This window comes from Scyliorhinus torazame, chromosome 11, assembly GCF_047496885.1.
Source record: "Scyliorhinus torazame isolate Kashiwa2021f chromosome 11, sScyTor2.1, whole genome shotgun sequence".
NCBI lineage: Eukaryota > Metazoa > Chordata > Chondrichthyes > Carcharhiniformes > Scyliorhinidae > Scyliorhinus > Scyliorhinus torazame.
The window spans coordinates 53,231,623-53,248,434 of NC_092717.1; the positions used below are offsets into that span (position 1 = coordinate 53,231,623).

A 16,812-nucleotide genomic window follows, 5' to 3' on the forward strand; every position below is an offset into this window, starting at 1 on the left:
TCCCACAATAAGATTCATTCAAAATTATCAGATCGGTAATTAAAATGATGAAATGCACTGAAGTTAAATATATTATCATAAACTCACCTGAGCACCATGACATCACATTTTCAGGCTTTTCTGACCTAAATTTATCATGGCCTCCATGTTGTGGTCTTTTGTTATTCTACCAACCATACAATAACCCATAATACGGTCTTGGATTTCCACTTTCAAATGAATTTTCTACATTTCAATCAGATTGTAGCAGAGGGAGAAAAAAAAGCACCGTCCCTGTTGGAGCCATCTTGGTTAGACAGATAGTTGATCCATCTGAATTACACACAAGGACTGGATTCTCCACCGGCGGGATGCTCCGTTTTGCTGGCAGCCGGGAGGTTTCCCGACGGCGTGGGGCTGCCCCACAATGGGAAACCCCATTGCCCAGCCAGCGTAACGGAGCATCCCACCGGCGTGCTGAAACAGAAATGTGGCGTGGCAGGATGGAGAATCCAGTCCCAAGGTCTTTGTTTTGAGTCACATTATTTCATTTCCATATTCTCTTGCAATTGGTAGTAATGTTATTAGTTAACACGTATACATGAAAAGTTCTTGCTCTTTGTTTAATGAATTTACAATTTATTTGAATTTTCTTTTATTGGGAAGTCTGTAGCTTTATAAAGCATTCCTTAGTTTTGGAGTCACTCTAGTTTCTGATTAACAACAGCTAACTTCACTCCGTTCATTTTTTTTCCATGATTCCAGTTGCCAAACTGCATATGCTTACTGCCGGATGTCCTTTAATACAATGATCTTCCATTCATACTGGCAGTTTATCAGTGATCAATAGCCACAACTCTTGCTTTTGTTGTTCCACAGTGCTGCATGGCTTAAAGAAGTGTGAAGTCCTACTTTTCACTTATCCTGAGGGCCTGTTATGACCTGTAACTATAATTAGTTTGATCTTTCGGACAGCAGTGTCCCAAGCTTCAACGTGTCTCTTCTTTTTTCAGCAATATTCAAGTTCTGTACTACCAAACGACTATCTAAAATAAAAGCAAAATACTGTTGATGCTGGATATCTAAAATAAAAACAAAAAGTGCTGGAAATACTCAGCAGGTTCAACAGCAGTCGTAGAGAGAGAAACAGTTAAAGAGTCAAATATAATTCTTGTCCATTCTGATGAGTCCTATTCATTTCAAAACGTTAACTCGGTTTCTCTCTCCACAGATGCTGTCAGAGTGCCGAGTATTTCCAGCAATTTGTTTTATTTTCATGTTAACTCTTCCTTTCTTTCTTTGTTCACATTGGCTCTTGGCTCCCTCTGCCTAGTCCACACTGGAAGGCTTTTGAGTTTCCCCAGTCCCTTTAATTTTGTAAATCACTTTATTTCTCCAATGAATTTTGCTCCAAGATTCTCCACCCCAATAAGTCCAAAGCAGACTATCTACTTTCCGCTCCCTTTAATCTTCTGTGGTTTCTAGCTTCGGAAGAGGCCATCCAGCCCATTATATGTAATCCCCATGATACAAATGCACAATGATACAATGATAAAGTAGTGCATGGCCCAACAGTCCTTTGTTTATTCTCTCCTAACCTCCCTTCTGAATCTATTTTAAACTCAGGTGTGCATTTGCACATTCAAGTTCAAAAGCTTTATCATCCTTAATATAATGGAGTGCCCAAAATTGCACATTGCACTTCTCTATTTTTATATTCTGTTCCCATTTATAAAACCAAAAAATGTCATTTTTCATTATAGTTTCATTTACCTGCACTCCCAATTTCAGGAAATTATGTATTTTAAACTTTGAACTTCTACAGATCCATACCGTACAGCATCTTTCAATGAAACTCCCAAGTTAAATTGCATCTACCACCTATCTGCCTATTCCAAATTGTTTATTCACTTTTTAAAACAACTAAACCCTCTTCACAGTTTACCAAATCTGTGGCTGAGAGCACCAAGTTTCATATCATGTCCCCATGCGCAAGTCCAAATTAACTACAGGTATATATATATACACACGCACATACCCACCCATCAAGATAGAACCAGCACAGAGCCAAGGTGTACAAATCTGCCTCTCCAAGCTAAATAACAACCACTAACCATCATGCACAGGTTCCTGTCCATCAACTAACAGTCTATCCATGCTGCTATAAATCCTTTATAGCTGACATTTTAAAAATACCCTTTCTGTAAATCACATTTGGCTGGTCATCAGACAAATCGGTGGCACCAATTTCACCATTACTGCACCCCTCTGCCCAACCCCCTCCTCCAGACCTGGTCCTTGCTGATTATGAAGCATGGCGTTTGCTGACAAAAGCAAACAGATGGTCAGTGTATGTAACTTCACAATTACTGGCTTTGTGTCTAGATGTCTCCTACAAACTTCGCTTCAAGATGAGGCTTTATTAATATAGAACTGTTTACAACAGTACGATTGTTTCAGCAAAATATATGTTTACACATACCATACAACTAAATCTACTAAGTCACTGCGCGACTATACTGCCAAAGGTGAATGAGCGTACACTGAAATAGCTCAGAGCGTGTAAGTGTGCACGCTAACATATGGTATGGTTCTTTGATATCACGTCTGTTACTCTCGAAAGAGATATTCACCTGTAGATCATTTTTTTAACCTGGGCCTGCAGTTTTCCTTCTTTGAAAAAATGTATTGCAGGATTGTTATGTGAGCTTTTCCTCTTGCACTCCCCAGAACACTTCGCAAAATTACTGATATAAGGGGGAATCAACAATTTTTACTTCATGGGAAGAAAGTTTCCTGTTGAAAGCAAGATGAAAAACTTTTACATGTCACTTCTTTTATTTTGGAGTTAACATGAGCCAGCTTGCAAAGAGGAGTTGAAAGAAATGCCATGTTAAAAACATATCAAAAGACATAGGAGCAGACATTTGCCATTCAATAAGGTCATGGCTAATCTTCTGTATCTATCCACTTTCCTAGACACTCCCCATATCCCTTGATTGGTGCAGAGGGAGAAGTAGATTTTTCCCCCCAGAATTTCAGTGTTCAAGGCTTTAACTTTAGGTTAGATAGTAGGTGATTGGTGAGTTTTTAAGATTGTATCCACTAATTGCAGGCAGTAGTTTAAACCGGTACTAGGGAGATAATATTGCATTAAATTAAAGCAAACGTAGTTAAACCAGACAGCAGTTGAGTAATTTTTCTAAACCTGAAACTGAATTCGTTAAATTCAAAATAATAAAGACAGATGACCAGGTGATGTGTTCCAGCTGTAGCATGTAGAAGCAGGTGAGCACTAGTTTGATCCAACGCAACCACACGAGTGGCACTTCCCTGTAGCTCGAGGAACGTGACATCCAAGTTGAGCTGGAGTCCAAGTTTTGGATACTGTGAAGCATCAGGAAGGGTTAGGTTACCTGGATGCTTGGTTCCAGAAGACAGTCACAATCCTTAGATACTTTAGATTTGGATAAGAATGTGTGTGAATACAAGTGAGGCAGGTATGGGAATCCAGAAGGCAGTAATGGAGGAGCATAAGCACGTGCAATTGTCCAACACATTTGAGGTCCTTACAACTTGTGTGGGCAAGAACAGCGACAACAGGAAGGATGACAATGGTACTGTGGTGCAGGGAGCTATTCAAGTGGGGGGTGGGAGTAAAAAGGAAAGTGGGGAAAGGGGGTCCAATTTTCATGATCCATGTGTATACCAACGGCATGGGCAATGCATAGGTAACGCAAAGATAGAGGTTCTGCTAAGGGAGTATGAGCAGCTAGGGACTAAATTATGGGCAGCACGGTAGCACAGTGGTTAACACTGTTGTTTCACAGCGCCAGGGTCCCAGGTTCGATTCCCGGCTTGGGTCACTGTCTGTGTTGAGTCTGCACTTTTTCCATATGTCTGCGGGGCTTTCTCCAGGTGCTCTGGTATCCTCCCACAAATCCTGAAAGACATGTTGTAAGGTAATTTGGACATTCTGAATTCTCCCTCTGTGTACCTGAACAGGCACCGGAATATGGTGACTAGGGGCTTTTCACAGTAACTTCATTGCAGTGTTAATGTAAGCCTACTTGTAACAATAAAGATTATTATTATTAATTAAAAAGCAAAAGCACAACCGGAATCATCTTTGGACATGACCTGTGCCATGAACAAATTGTCATAGGCTAAATAAGATTAGAGAATTGAATCCATGGCTCAACATTTGGTGCAGGAGAAATGGGTTTTGATTCATGGGACACTGGCATCAATACTGGGAAAAGAGGTAGCTGTACCATTGGGACGACATTCACCTGGACTGCACTGGGGCCAGTTCTGGTAAAACATATAACTAAAGCTGCAGAGAGGGCTTTAAACGGAATTGTAGGGGGAGGGTTCATGTGAGGGGAGCTTTGGAAAGTTAAAGAGCAGGGGCAAGGCAATAGTGCAGGGTAGTGATCCGGGTAATGATGTCCAGAGTGTGACAGGAAGGGACAAAGAGTACACCAGTGTGTAAGATCAGAGTAGGAGAAAAATGATAAGGCAGAATTGAAGGCTTTTTTTTCACACAGCAATTTGGCAAAATGGACAAATTGATAGCATTAATAGAAATAAATGTATATGAGGTAATAGCTAATACAGAGATGTGGTTACAAAGGGACCGCGGTTGGGTGTTTGACATTTTGGAAGGGCTGTGTAAAAGTGCTGGGTTCCCAAAGACTGGCGACCAAGGCTTGTAACAAACAATATCTTATTCTCTAGCTGAGCAGCCACTCCATGTTTTTACATTGCTCATGCTCTGGGGGAAATGCCCGTGCTTCCGTCACGTGACCTCTGAAGTAACTACATCATCACATGACACCTCGGTCTACATCTTCCCCATTTAAGCTGCGGCAACTTGTGGTACTGAGATGTAACAAGGTGCGCAAACATTGATATTGTACAAAACCCTTTTATAACATAACCAATTGAGCAGGCTGATAATACATATCTATTTAAATCGGGCTAGACATGGATTGAACTGGTACGGCTGATGCATAGCCCATCGCACCCCTCCACTTGTTTTGCTGTAAAGAAGTAAGGTGAAGGCCAGTTGTAGATTAGTTTGTCACATAGTCCTGGAACCTTCTGTTTGGTTTAATCATGTGACCTGGGTGTGAGATTGTGCTAATTGGCAGTATTCTAGGTGTTCCTGGGTTAGGGTTCTTGGTGTGGACGACCTGGGGTGCTCCTTTGTTGTGCCCAGTGGGTTGTTGCTTAGGCATCTGAGGTGCTTCCATTTCCATCAATTTAGGGAGCCTGTGTTTTAGGCCGGATGGCTGGGATACTGTGGTTTTGCTGGTGCTGGTTTCGATAATTGTAGTAGGTCCCGTCAGTTTTGTACATAGTCGGTACTTTCCGAGGCTACGACGTAACTGTTCAGCTGCAGGGCATGGCTGTGTGCCACCACCAGCTTGTTATGGCCGCATGTGGTCTGGATCCTAACTGGCAAGGTTTCAGAGGGCTGAGCTTGTGAGCATTGTGATCATAGTGCAGTTCCCCTCTTAATTGGCATTCCATGAGTGCATCACTCTCATTGGTTTCGAGTTTGGACTGCAAAATAACCTTTTTTTTTATTAAATATTTTATTGAAAATTTTTGGTCAACCAACACAGTACATTGTGCATCCTTTACACAATATTATAACAACACAAATAACAATGACCTATTTTATAAACAAAAAATGAATAAATAATAAATAACAAAAATGAAAACTAGCCCTAATTGGTAACTGCCTTGTCACAAGTAACACTCTCCAAAAATATAATTTAACAGTCCAATATATAATTATCTGTAGCAACGACCTATACATACTATACAGTATATATTAACAACCCTGAGAGTCCTTCTGGTTCCTCCTCTTCCCCCCCCCCCCCCCCCCCCCCCCCCCCCAATCCTGGGCTGCTGCTGCTGCCTTCTTTTTCCCATTCCATCTATCTTTCTGCGAAGTATTCGACGAACGGTTGCCACCGCCTGGTGAACCCTTGAGCCGACCCCCTTAGGACGAACTTAATCCGCTCTAGCTTTATAAACCCCGCCATGTCATTTATCCAGGTCTCCACCCCCGGGGGCTTGGCTTCTTTCCACATTAGCAATATCCTGCGCCGGGCTACTAGGGACGCAAAGGCCAAAACATCGGCCTCTCTCGCCTCCTGCACTCCCGGCTCTTGTGCAACCCCAAATATAGCCAACCCCCAGCTTGGTTCGACCCGGACTCCTACTACTTTTGAAAGCACCTTTGTCACCCCCATCCAAAACCCCTGTAGTGCCGGGCATGACCAAAACATATGGGTATGATTCGCTGGGCTTCTCGAGCACCTCGCACACCTATCCTCCACCCCAAAAAATTTACTGAGCCGTGCTCCAGTCATATGTGCCCTGTGTAATACCTTAAACTGAATCAGGCTTAGCCTGGCACACGAGGACGACGAGTTTACCCTGCTTAGGGCATCTGCCCACAGCCCCTCCTCGATCTCCTCCCCCAGCTCTTCTTCCCATTTCCCTTTTAGTTCATCTACCATAGTCTCCCCTTCGTCCCTCATTTCCCTATATATATATCTGACACCTTACCATCCCCCACCCATGTCTTTGAGATCACTCTGTCCTGCACCTCTTGTGTCGGGAGCTGCGGGAATTCCCTCACCTGTTGCCTCGCAAAAGCCCTCAGTTGCATATACCTGAATGCATTCCCTTGGGGCAACCCATATTTCTCGGTCAGCGCTCCCAGACTCGCGAACTTCCCATCCACAAACAGATCTTTCAGTTGCGTTATTCCTGCTCTTTGCCACATTCCATATCCCCCATCCATTCCCCCCGGGGCAAACCTATGGTTGTTTCTTATCGGGGATCCCCCCAAGGCTCCAGTCTTTCCCCTATGCCGTCTCCACTGTCCCCAAATCTTCAGTGTAGCCACCACCATCGGGCTTGTGGTGTAGTTCCTCGGTGAGAACGGCAATGGGGCTGTCACCATAGCCTGTAGGCTAGTCCCCCTACAGGACGCCCTCTCTAATCTCTTCCACGCCGCTCCCTCCTCCTCTCCCATCCACTTACTCACCATTGAAATATTAGCGGCCCAATAATACTCACTTAGGCTCGGTAGTGCCAGCCCCCCCCTATCCCTGCTACGCTGTAAGAATCCCTTCCTCACTCTCGGGGTCTTCCCGGCCCACACAAAACCCATGATGCTCTTTTCAATCCTTTTAAAAAAAGCCTTCGTGATCACCACCGGGAGGCACTGAAACACAAAGAGGAATCTCGGGAGGACCACCATCTTAACCGCCTGCACCCTCCCTGCCATTGACAGGGATACCATATCCCATCTCTTGAAATCCTCCTCCATCTGTTCCACCAACCGCGTTAAATTTAACCTATGCAATGTGCCCCAATTCTTAGCTATCTGGATCCCCAGGTAACGAAAGTCCCTTGTTACCTTCCTCAACGGTAGGTCCTCTATTTCTCTACTCTGCTCCCCTGGATGCACCACAAACAACTCACTTTTCCCCATGTTCAATTTATACCCTGAAAAATCCCCAAACCCCCCAAGTATCCGCATTATTTCTGGCATCCCCTCCGCCGGGTCCGCCACGTATAGTAGCAAATCGTCCGCATACAAAGATACCCGGTGCTCTTCTCCTCCCCTACGTACTCCCCTCCACTTCTTGGAACCCCTCAACGCTATCGCCAGGGGCTCAATCGCCAGTGCAAACAATAATGGGGACAGAGGGCATCCCTGCCTTGTCCCTCTATGTAGCCGAAAATATGCAGATCCCCGTCCATTCGTGACCACGCTCGCCACTGGGGCCCTATACAACAGCTGCACCCATCTAACATACCCCTCTCCAAAACCAAATCTCCTCAACACCTCCCACAAATAATCCCACTCCACTCTATCAAATGCTTTCTCGGCATCCATCGCCACTACTATCTCCGTTTCTCCCTCTGGTGGGGCCATCATCATTACCCCTAACAACCTCCGTATATTCGCGTTCAGCTGTCTCCCCTTCACAAACCCAGTTTGGTCCTCGTGGACCACCCCCGGGACACATTCCTCTATTCTCATTGCCATTACCTTGGCCAGGACCTTGGCATCTACATTTAGGAGGGAAATAGGTCTATAGGACCCGCATTGTAGCGGGTCCTTTTCCTTCTTTAAGAGAAGCGATATCGTTGCTTCAGACATAGTCGGGGGCAGTTGTCCCCTTTCCTTTGCCTCATTAAAGGTCCTCGTCAGTACCGGGGCGAGCAAGTCCACATATTTTCTATAAAATTCGACTGGGAATCCATCCGGTCCCGGGGCCTTTCCCGCCTGCATGCTCCTAATTCCTTTCACCACTTCTTCTACCTCGATCTGTGCTCCCAGTCCCACCCTTTCCTGCTCTTCCACCTTGGGAAATTCCAGCCGATCCAAGAAGCCCATCATTCTCTCCCTCCCATCCGGGGGTTGAGCTTCATATAATTTTTTATAAAATGTCTTGAACACTCCATTCACTCTCTCCGCTCCCCGCTCCATCTCTCCTTCCTCATCCCTCACTCCCCCTATTTCCCTTGCTGCTCCCCTTTTCCTCAATTGGTGTGCCAGCAACCTGCTCGCCTTCTCCCCATATTCGTACTGTACACCCTGTGCCTTCCTCCATTGTGCCTCTGCAGTGCCTGTAGTCAGCAAGTCAAATTCTACATGTAGCCTTTGCCTTTCCCTGTACAGTCCCTCCTCCGGTGCTTCCGCATATTGTCTGTCCACCCTCAAAAGTTCTTGCAGCAACCGCTCCCGTTCCTTACTCTCCTGCTTCCCTTTATGTGCCCTTATTGATATCAGCTCCCCTCTAACCACCGCCTTCAACGCCTCCCAGACCACTCCCACCTGGACCTCCCCATTATCATTGAGTTCCAAGTACTTTTCAATGCACCCCCTCACCCTTAGACACACACCCTCATCTGCCATTAGTCCCATGTCCATTCTCCAGGGTGGGCGCCCTCCTGTTTCCTCCCCTATCTCCAAGTCCACCCAGTGTGGAGCGTGATCCGAAATGGCTATAGCCGTATACTCCGTTCCCCTCACCTTCGGGATCAATGCCCTACCCAGCACAAAAAAGTCTATTCGCGAGTAGACTTTATGGACATAGGAGAAAAACGAGAACTCCTTACTCCTAGGTCTGCTAAATCTCCACGGGTCTACACCTCCCATCTGCTCCATAAAATCTTTAAGTACCTTGGCTGCTGCTGGCCTCCTTCCAGTCCTGGACTTCGACCTATCCAGCCCTGGTTCCAACACCGTATTAAAATCTCCCCCCATTATCAGCTTTCCCATCTCTAGGTCCGGAATGCGTCCTAGCATCCGCCTCATAAAATTGGCATCATCCCAGTTCGGGGCATATACGTTTACCAAAACCACCGTCTCCCCCTGTAGTTTGCCACTCACCATCACGTATCTGCCCCCGTTATCCGCCACTATAGTCTTTGCCTCGAACATTACCCGCTTCCCCACTAATATAGCCACCCCCCTGTTTTTCGCATCTAGCCCCGAATGGAACACCTGCCCCACCCATCCTTTGCGTAGCCTAACCTGGTCTATTAGTTTCAGGTGCGTTTCCTGTAACATAACCACATCTGCCTTAAGTTTCTTAAGGTGTGCGAGTACCCGTGCCCTCTTTATCGGCCCGTTCAGCCCTCTCACGTTCCACGTGATCAGCCGAGTTGGGGGGCTTCCTACCCCCCCCCCTTGTCGATTAGCCATCACCTTTTTCCAGCTCCTCACCCGGTTCCCACGCAGCTGTATCTCCCCCAGGCGGTGCCCCCCCGCCCATCCTCTCCCATACCAGCTCCCCCCTCTCCCCAGCAGCAGCAACCCAGTAATTCCTCCCTCCCACCCCCCCCCGCTAGATCCCCCGCTAGCGTAATTACTCCCCCCATGTTGCTCCCAGAAGTCAGCAAACTCTGGCCGACCTCGGCTTCCCCCCGTGACCTCGGCTCGCACCGTGCGACGCCCCCTCCTTCCTGCTTCTCTATTCCCGCCATGATTATCATAGCGCGGGAACCAAGCCCGCGCTTCTCCCTTCGCCCCGCCCCTAATGGCCAACGCCCCATCTCCTCCACCTCCCCTCCTCCCCCCATCACCACCTGTGGGAGAGAGAAAAGTTACCACATCGCAGGATTAGTACATAAAACCCCTCTTTGCCCCCCACATTCGCCCCACCACTTTGTTCGAACGTTCTTTTTAAGAACCCGCTCATTCCAGTTTTTCTTCCACCATAAAAATCCACGCTTCATCCGCCGTCTCAAAGTAGTGGTGCCTCCCTCGATATGTGACCCACAGTCTTGCCTGTTGCAGCATTCCAAATTTTATCTTCTTTTTATGAAGCACCGCCTTGGCCCGATTAAAGCTCGCCCTCCTTCTCGCCACCTCCGCACTCCAGTCTTGATAAACGCGGATCACCGCGTTCTCCCATTTACTGCTCCGAGTTTTCTTCGCCCATCTAAGGACCATTTCTTTATCCTTAAAACGGAGGAATCTCACCACTATGGCTCTGGGAATTTCTCCTGCTCTCCGTCCTCGCGCCATCACTTGGTATGCTCCCTCCACCTCCAACGGACCCGCCGGGGCCTCCTCTCCCATTAACGAGTGCAGCATCGTGCTCACATATGCCCCGACGTCCGCTCCCTCCACACCTTCAGGAAGACCAAGAATCCTCAGGTTGTTCCTCCTTGCGTTGTTTTCCAGTGCCTCCAACCTTTCCACACATCGTTTCTGATGTGCCTCCTGCGTCTCCGTCTTCACCACCAGGCCCTGTATATCGTCCTCATTCTCGGCTGCCTTTGCCTTCACGACCCGAAGCTCCCGCTCCTGGGTCTTTTGTTCCTCCTTTAGCCCTTCGATCGCCTGTAGTATCGGGGCCAACAGCTCTTTCTTCATTTCCTTTTTGATCTCTTCCACACAGCATTTCAAGAACTCTTGTTGTTCAGGGCCCCATGTTAAACTGCCACCTTCCGACGCCATCTTGGTTTTTGCTTGCCTTCCTTGCCGCTGTTCTAAAGGATCCACTGCAATCTGGCCACTCTCTCCTCCTTTTTCCATCCGTATCCAGGGGGGATTCCCTTCTGGTTTACCGCACAGTGTTTTTAGCTGTCAAAATTGCCGTTGGGGCTCCTATCAAGAGCCCAAAAGTCCGTTTCACAGGGAGCTGCCGAAACGTGCGACTCAGCTGGTCATCGCCGCACCTGGAAGTCCCTGCAAAAGAACCTTGATAGTAGGAATTGTGGTCCTGGTGTGCCTGGAGAATAGTCACTGTGTTGAGGAGGGCAGACTCTCATGGCATGCTTCGCGCTTGAGGAGTGCAGCATGTTAATCTGTGTGATCCTGAACTCACTCCTTTATAAGATACTTGGCTGAGCGTACTACCCATTCGAACAAACCTTTTGACTGCTCGTGATATGCTCAAAGTCCCATATGCGTGCAAATGTTCTAAATTCAATGGAGATGAACATAGAACATACAGTGCAGAAGGAGACCATTCGGCCCATCTAGTCTGCACCGACCCACTTAAGCCCTCACTTCCACCCTATCTCCATAACCCTCCTAACCTTTTTGGTCACTAAGGGCAATTTTATCATGGCCAACCCACCTAACCTGCAGGTCTTTGGACAGTGGGAGGAAGCCGGAGCACCTGGAGGAACCCAGGCAGACACTGGGAGAACGTGCAGACTCTGCACAGACAGTGACCCAGTGGCAAATTGAACCTGGGACCCTGGCACTGTGAAGCCACAGTGCTATCCACTTGAAAATGAAAAATGATCCGGGTCAAGCCAAGCTGGGGGCTAGCAATATTTGGAGTAGTGGACGAGCCGGGAGTGCAGGAGGCGAAAGAGGCCGGCATTCTGGCTTTTGCGTCCCTGGTAGCCCGGCGAAGGATCTTGCTAATGTGGAAGGAGGCGAAGCCCCCTAGCGTGGAGGCCTGGACAAACGACATGGCTGAGTTCATAAAGTTGGAAAGGATTAAGTTTGCCTGAAGGGGGTCTGCGCAGGGGTTCTACAGGCGGTGGCAACCGTTCCTAGACTACCTCGCGGAGCGTTAGAGGAAGGTCGGTCAGCAGCAGCAGCAACCCTGGGGGTGGGTTGGGGGGGGGGACGAGAGATTGTTTGAGGGGACGGACGAGCGGGGGATAACATGGAGGGTGGGGGAAACTGGCACAAACGTGCGAGAGCCAGTGTATAAAGCTCTGTAAATATATCATCTTACCGTGTATATATCTTGCTCAGGGCAATTTTGTGTTATTTTGTTACGGGGGGGGGGTTATTGTTTGTAAGGGGAAAAAATTGTTTTGTTTTGTTAAAAAACTTTAATAAATATATTTTTTTAAAAAAGAAAATGAAAAATGAAAATTGCTTATTGTCACAAGTAGGCTTCAATGAAGTTACTGTGAAAAGCCCCTAGTCGCCACATTCCGGCGCCTGTTCGGGGAGGCTGTTACGGGAAATGAACCGTGCTGCTGGCCTGCCGTGGTCTGCTTTCAAAGCCAGCGATTTAGCCCTGTGCTAAACAGCCCCATGTGCTACCGTGCTGTCCCACGAGCAGCACAAGCTGTCCATGAACTGACGAGCATTGTCTGTCCTGAGTCTCTGAGGGGTGCTCGATGTGGTGAAGTGTCTCTTGAGCTTGATAATGCTCCCCAGAGTATTAACCTGGTCCTTTGGATTACTGGTCCAGTGACATTATCATTACACCACCGCCTCCCCTCGAACTGAGTTCATAACTATTCAGAAAGACTGAAAAGGCTGATGTGCTTTTTTCTGGAAAAGAAAAGAAGGATTAAGGACGATCTATAGAATCATAGAATAGTACTACACAGAAGGAGACCATTCAATTCTGCAAGGCAGCACGGTGGCACAGTGGTTAGCACTAATGCCTCACAGCACCAGGGACCCGGGTTCGATTACGGCCTTGGGTGACTGCCTGCGTAGAGTTTGCATGTTCTCCTCATGTCTGCGTGGGTTTCCTCCAGGTGCTCCACTTTCCTCCCACAGTCAAAAGAAGGTGGAGTGGCCATGCTGAAATTGACCCTTAGTGTCCAAAGATGTGCAGGTTAGGGAATAGGGCAGGGGAGTGGGCCTAAGTTAGGCCTAACTCTTTCGGGGAGTCGGTGCTGACCAGATGGGCTAAATGGCCTCCTTCTGCACTATGGATTCTGTGGATATTTGCCAATTCTTTTTTTTTTTTAAAGTCCTCTTTACCCCACTCCCATACTCTTTATTCATATCCCTGCATTTTTGTCCCCTTTGTTTTTATTCAATGGATCTGAAGGCTTCTATTGAACTGTATTTGAAAATGAAATGAAATGAAAATCGCTTATTGTCACAAGTAGGCTTCAAATGAAGTTACTGTGAAAAGCCCCTAGTCGCCACATTCCGGCGCCTGTTCGGGGAGGCTGGTACGGGAATTGAACCGTGCTGCTGGCCTGCCTTGGTCTGCTTTCAAAGCCAGCGATTTAGCACCCTATCATGCATTGCATTCCAAACCCTAACCACTCTGCTTAAACTCTCTTCCTCATGTAGACTCTGGTTGGTTTTCAGTCACCTTAAACCCTCTGGCCATCACCACCTTGTCCTTTAAAAAAACTGTTTCTCTTTATGGACTCTATCTAAACCCTTCATGATTTCAAGTTTATCAAATCTTCTCTGCACAAAGGAGGATGACTTCTGCTTCCCCAGCCTATCCACAAAATGATAACGCCTCGTAGCACTATAATAATTCTCATTTGCAACTCACCAAAGCCTTTATGGCCTTCCTAAAGTATGTTGTCTAGAATTGAACATTATATTCTCGCTGGGATTCAGTTTATCTTTTACTTAAGTTCTGCATAACTTCCTGGCCTATGTACTCCATATCGCTATTTATAAAACCCCAACATTCCATATATTTTATGAACTCCTTTCTTCATCTGCCCTGCCACCTTTAGAGATTTGTGCGCAAACCCCTCCAAGACCTCTGCCTTCTTGCACATCCTTTTTAAAATTGTGCTTTAAAAGGAACTGGAATTGTAACTGGTTACACTTCACTGAAATTGAGGGCAGACCTAGAAGGGCAGACTGGGTGAAATTAGCTAGAGAAAAAACTGAAATTGATAGAAATCATAATGTTTGTTGTCCTTATTTCCAGCCTTCCCAGTATTCTGTTGGGGACTTTGTACTTGGGTTTTTGAATAGTGGTTTGGCAATTCAAGACAAAGGAATACTGAAAGGCAAGTTGGAAAACCTGGAGGTGGATCCTTGCTAAAACCGATTGAGGGAAAGTATTGTGTGAAAGAAGATTTTAAAGTGGTTTCTTTTGAGATGGAGTTAGGAATCACTCGTGTGACAATCGTCTGGGGGATTTTGAGGAGAAATCCATAAATGATTGATTGAGTGGCATCTGCCACTGGGTTACAGAGTGGATGTCGTTTGACCGCAGTTAGCCTTTTAGGTTACAAGGACTGTGTGTTTGTTGTGAACATTATAGCCTAAGATATGTTATGTAGTCTGTGTTATCCTAGAAATCTGTGTACGTCTGTAAAAATAAGTGGGAGTGAAGGAGTATTGTATTATAGTCAAAACTGTTCATGTTTTTTTAAAAAAATTGTTGAAAGCTAATTGGCAGTCTCTGACTCTGTTCAGTCACGTTTTCTGTAAAAAGAAAAAAGAAAAGTTACGGTCTTTTGAGCCAGAGTTCCATTCTGGGACCGTCCCGTCCAGTAGTAACTGCAACTCGGATCGTAACAGTATCGATGACCCTCCTGAGAGAGCGAGAAATTCTCCTCGATTTTCCCTTAAAGGGGAGACCTCTTATTCTTAAACTCAGTCCCCTAGTTCTAGTCTCCCCACAAATTGCTGACCTAAACCAGCTCCTTGGTTCATATGTTGTATGTTTGCAAATACCGTGCCATAACATATGTATTTTTTTGAAACCCGTACAGTTTTTGGGGGAAGTGCTGTGTTTTTGTTTGATATCAGCAGTACTCACCTTTCTACCTCTAACGATAGGGTCGTGTAGTGGAAAACATTTCGAAACGATGTGGAGGATTCCTACGTCAACTTAGCCTACGGGGGTGTCTTAGCATTGGTGATGCTTCTCTGAAGTAAGTTAAGTCTTTTAAAATGTAATTAATATCTATATACACCAAAGTTTACTTGGGGGTGGGTGGGCTGTGAATTGACAGCAGTTTTGAAAGTGTTTATTGATAGAATTTCCCAACAGTTTTTTGCTTCTGACTAGAATATTTTCACTAGGAGCAAATGTTACCTGAAACAAATTCTGTTCAAATACACTTTACATGTATAAGTTCATCCATTGGGGAAATTAGCAAGAATTGTAGAAACTTCCATCTGGAGCCAAGTTTTTTCCTCCAGACCCATTTCCTGTTGCATTCCTCACAATGCAAGTACATTCTTACTGATGGAGAAATACTGTGGGAAATATCTTTTCAGGTTATACACTTTATTATTCATGAAGCAAATTGTCCTTGTACAACCTCAATGTCCCACAAGTAGAAATTGCAGACTAGTGTAACAGATTTTATATAATATAAGCACGGTGGCATAGTGGTTAGCACTGCTGCCTTACAGAGCCAGGGACCTGGGTTCAATTCCGGCCTTGGGTGACTGTGTGGAGTTTGTACACTCTCCCCGTGTCTGTATGGGTTTCCTCCGGGTGCTCCGGTTTCCTCCCACAGTCCAACGATGTGCAGGTTAGGTGGATTGGCCATAATAAATTGCCCTTAGTGTCCAGGGATGTGCAGGTTAGGTTACGGATATAGGGCGGAGTTGTTCGGTGCAGACCCGATAGGCCAAATGGCCTCCTGCACTGTAGGGATTCTATGATTTGTAGTTTTAAGTGGATTTGGCTACCACCTGGAGATCTATTGTAGTAGGGTAAATTTACAAATTAACTGTGATCTTGTTATATTTTCTTAGCCAGCTAATAAAATTTTCTCTTTAAGGGAAGTGTCTACTTCCCACTGGGGCCCTGAGCTATCCTGATTTGTTAATTTGTTAATTACTGAACTTTTTCTCTGCTTTAATTCTTGAATCGTTTTTATTTCTCATTTGACAATTAACCTTTGTTCCACACAATTTCAGATAATTAAATACAGGTACAGAATTGCAGGCTGTATAATAATAGATACAAACCTGTGACAATTAGTAGGTTTTAGTTTGTACTCTGCGCTCTCTCTTTCTCTGGCATGTATTGGATGTTTTGTTCTCCCTCTATTACACTAGGCGCTGTATTCTCTCCCTCACTATTGCAGTGTGTTATAACCTGCCTACTTACCATTGGCTGGGGACTAATGACAATCCCACAGTCCTTGGGAGTATGAGCTTCCCCAATGAGGGGGCGGAGAAACCATTAGTAAACTCCTAGTATAAATAAAGCTGGCCAGTTTAGGAACCAGCAGGAAGGAGTGTGCAGCAAGGGCAGTTGCTGCTGCTGTTATATATATGTTATTGTAAATAAATGTTATTACTTTGTATCCTTAAAACTCGTGCTGGATTCTTCGTGGCCCTCACAAAACTGGCGACGAAGATGGGATCCTCTTGTGGGGGACGTGTGTGATTGTCCCGGAAAAAGGCCAGGAGCTGATACTAACAGACTTGCACAATGGGCATCCAGGTGTGACCAAAATGAAAATGTTGGCCTGGAGTTATGTCTGGTGGCCAGGCCTCGACACCGACATTGGGAAGGTGGCCCAAAACCGCTCCATTTGCCAGGAGCATCAGAAGCTTCCGCCGGCCGCGCCCCAACATCACTGGGAATGGCCAGGGCGGCCTTGGGCACGCTTGCATGCAGACTT

General features: G+C 46.2%; 1 protein-coding gene across 4 annotated transcripts in view; it reads left to right on the forward strand.

Moving 5' to 3' along the window:
* fbxl2 (F-box and leucine-rich repeat protein 2) overlaps positions 1-16,812 on the forward strand; it is a 355,919-nt gene that overhangs the window by 141,499 nt on the left and 197,608 nt on the right. For all 4 annotated transcript variants that reach the window (XM_072467255.1, XM_072467254.1, XM_072467253.1 and 1 more), the window contains one exon: positions 15,005-15,099. In XM_072467255.1, the coding sequence (XP_072323356.1) occupies positions 15,005-15,099 (95 nt within the window). The remainder of the gene's footprint in view (positions 1-15,004; positions 15,100-16,812) is intronic.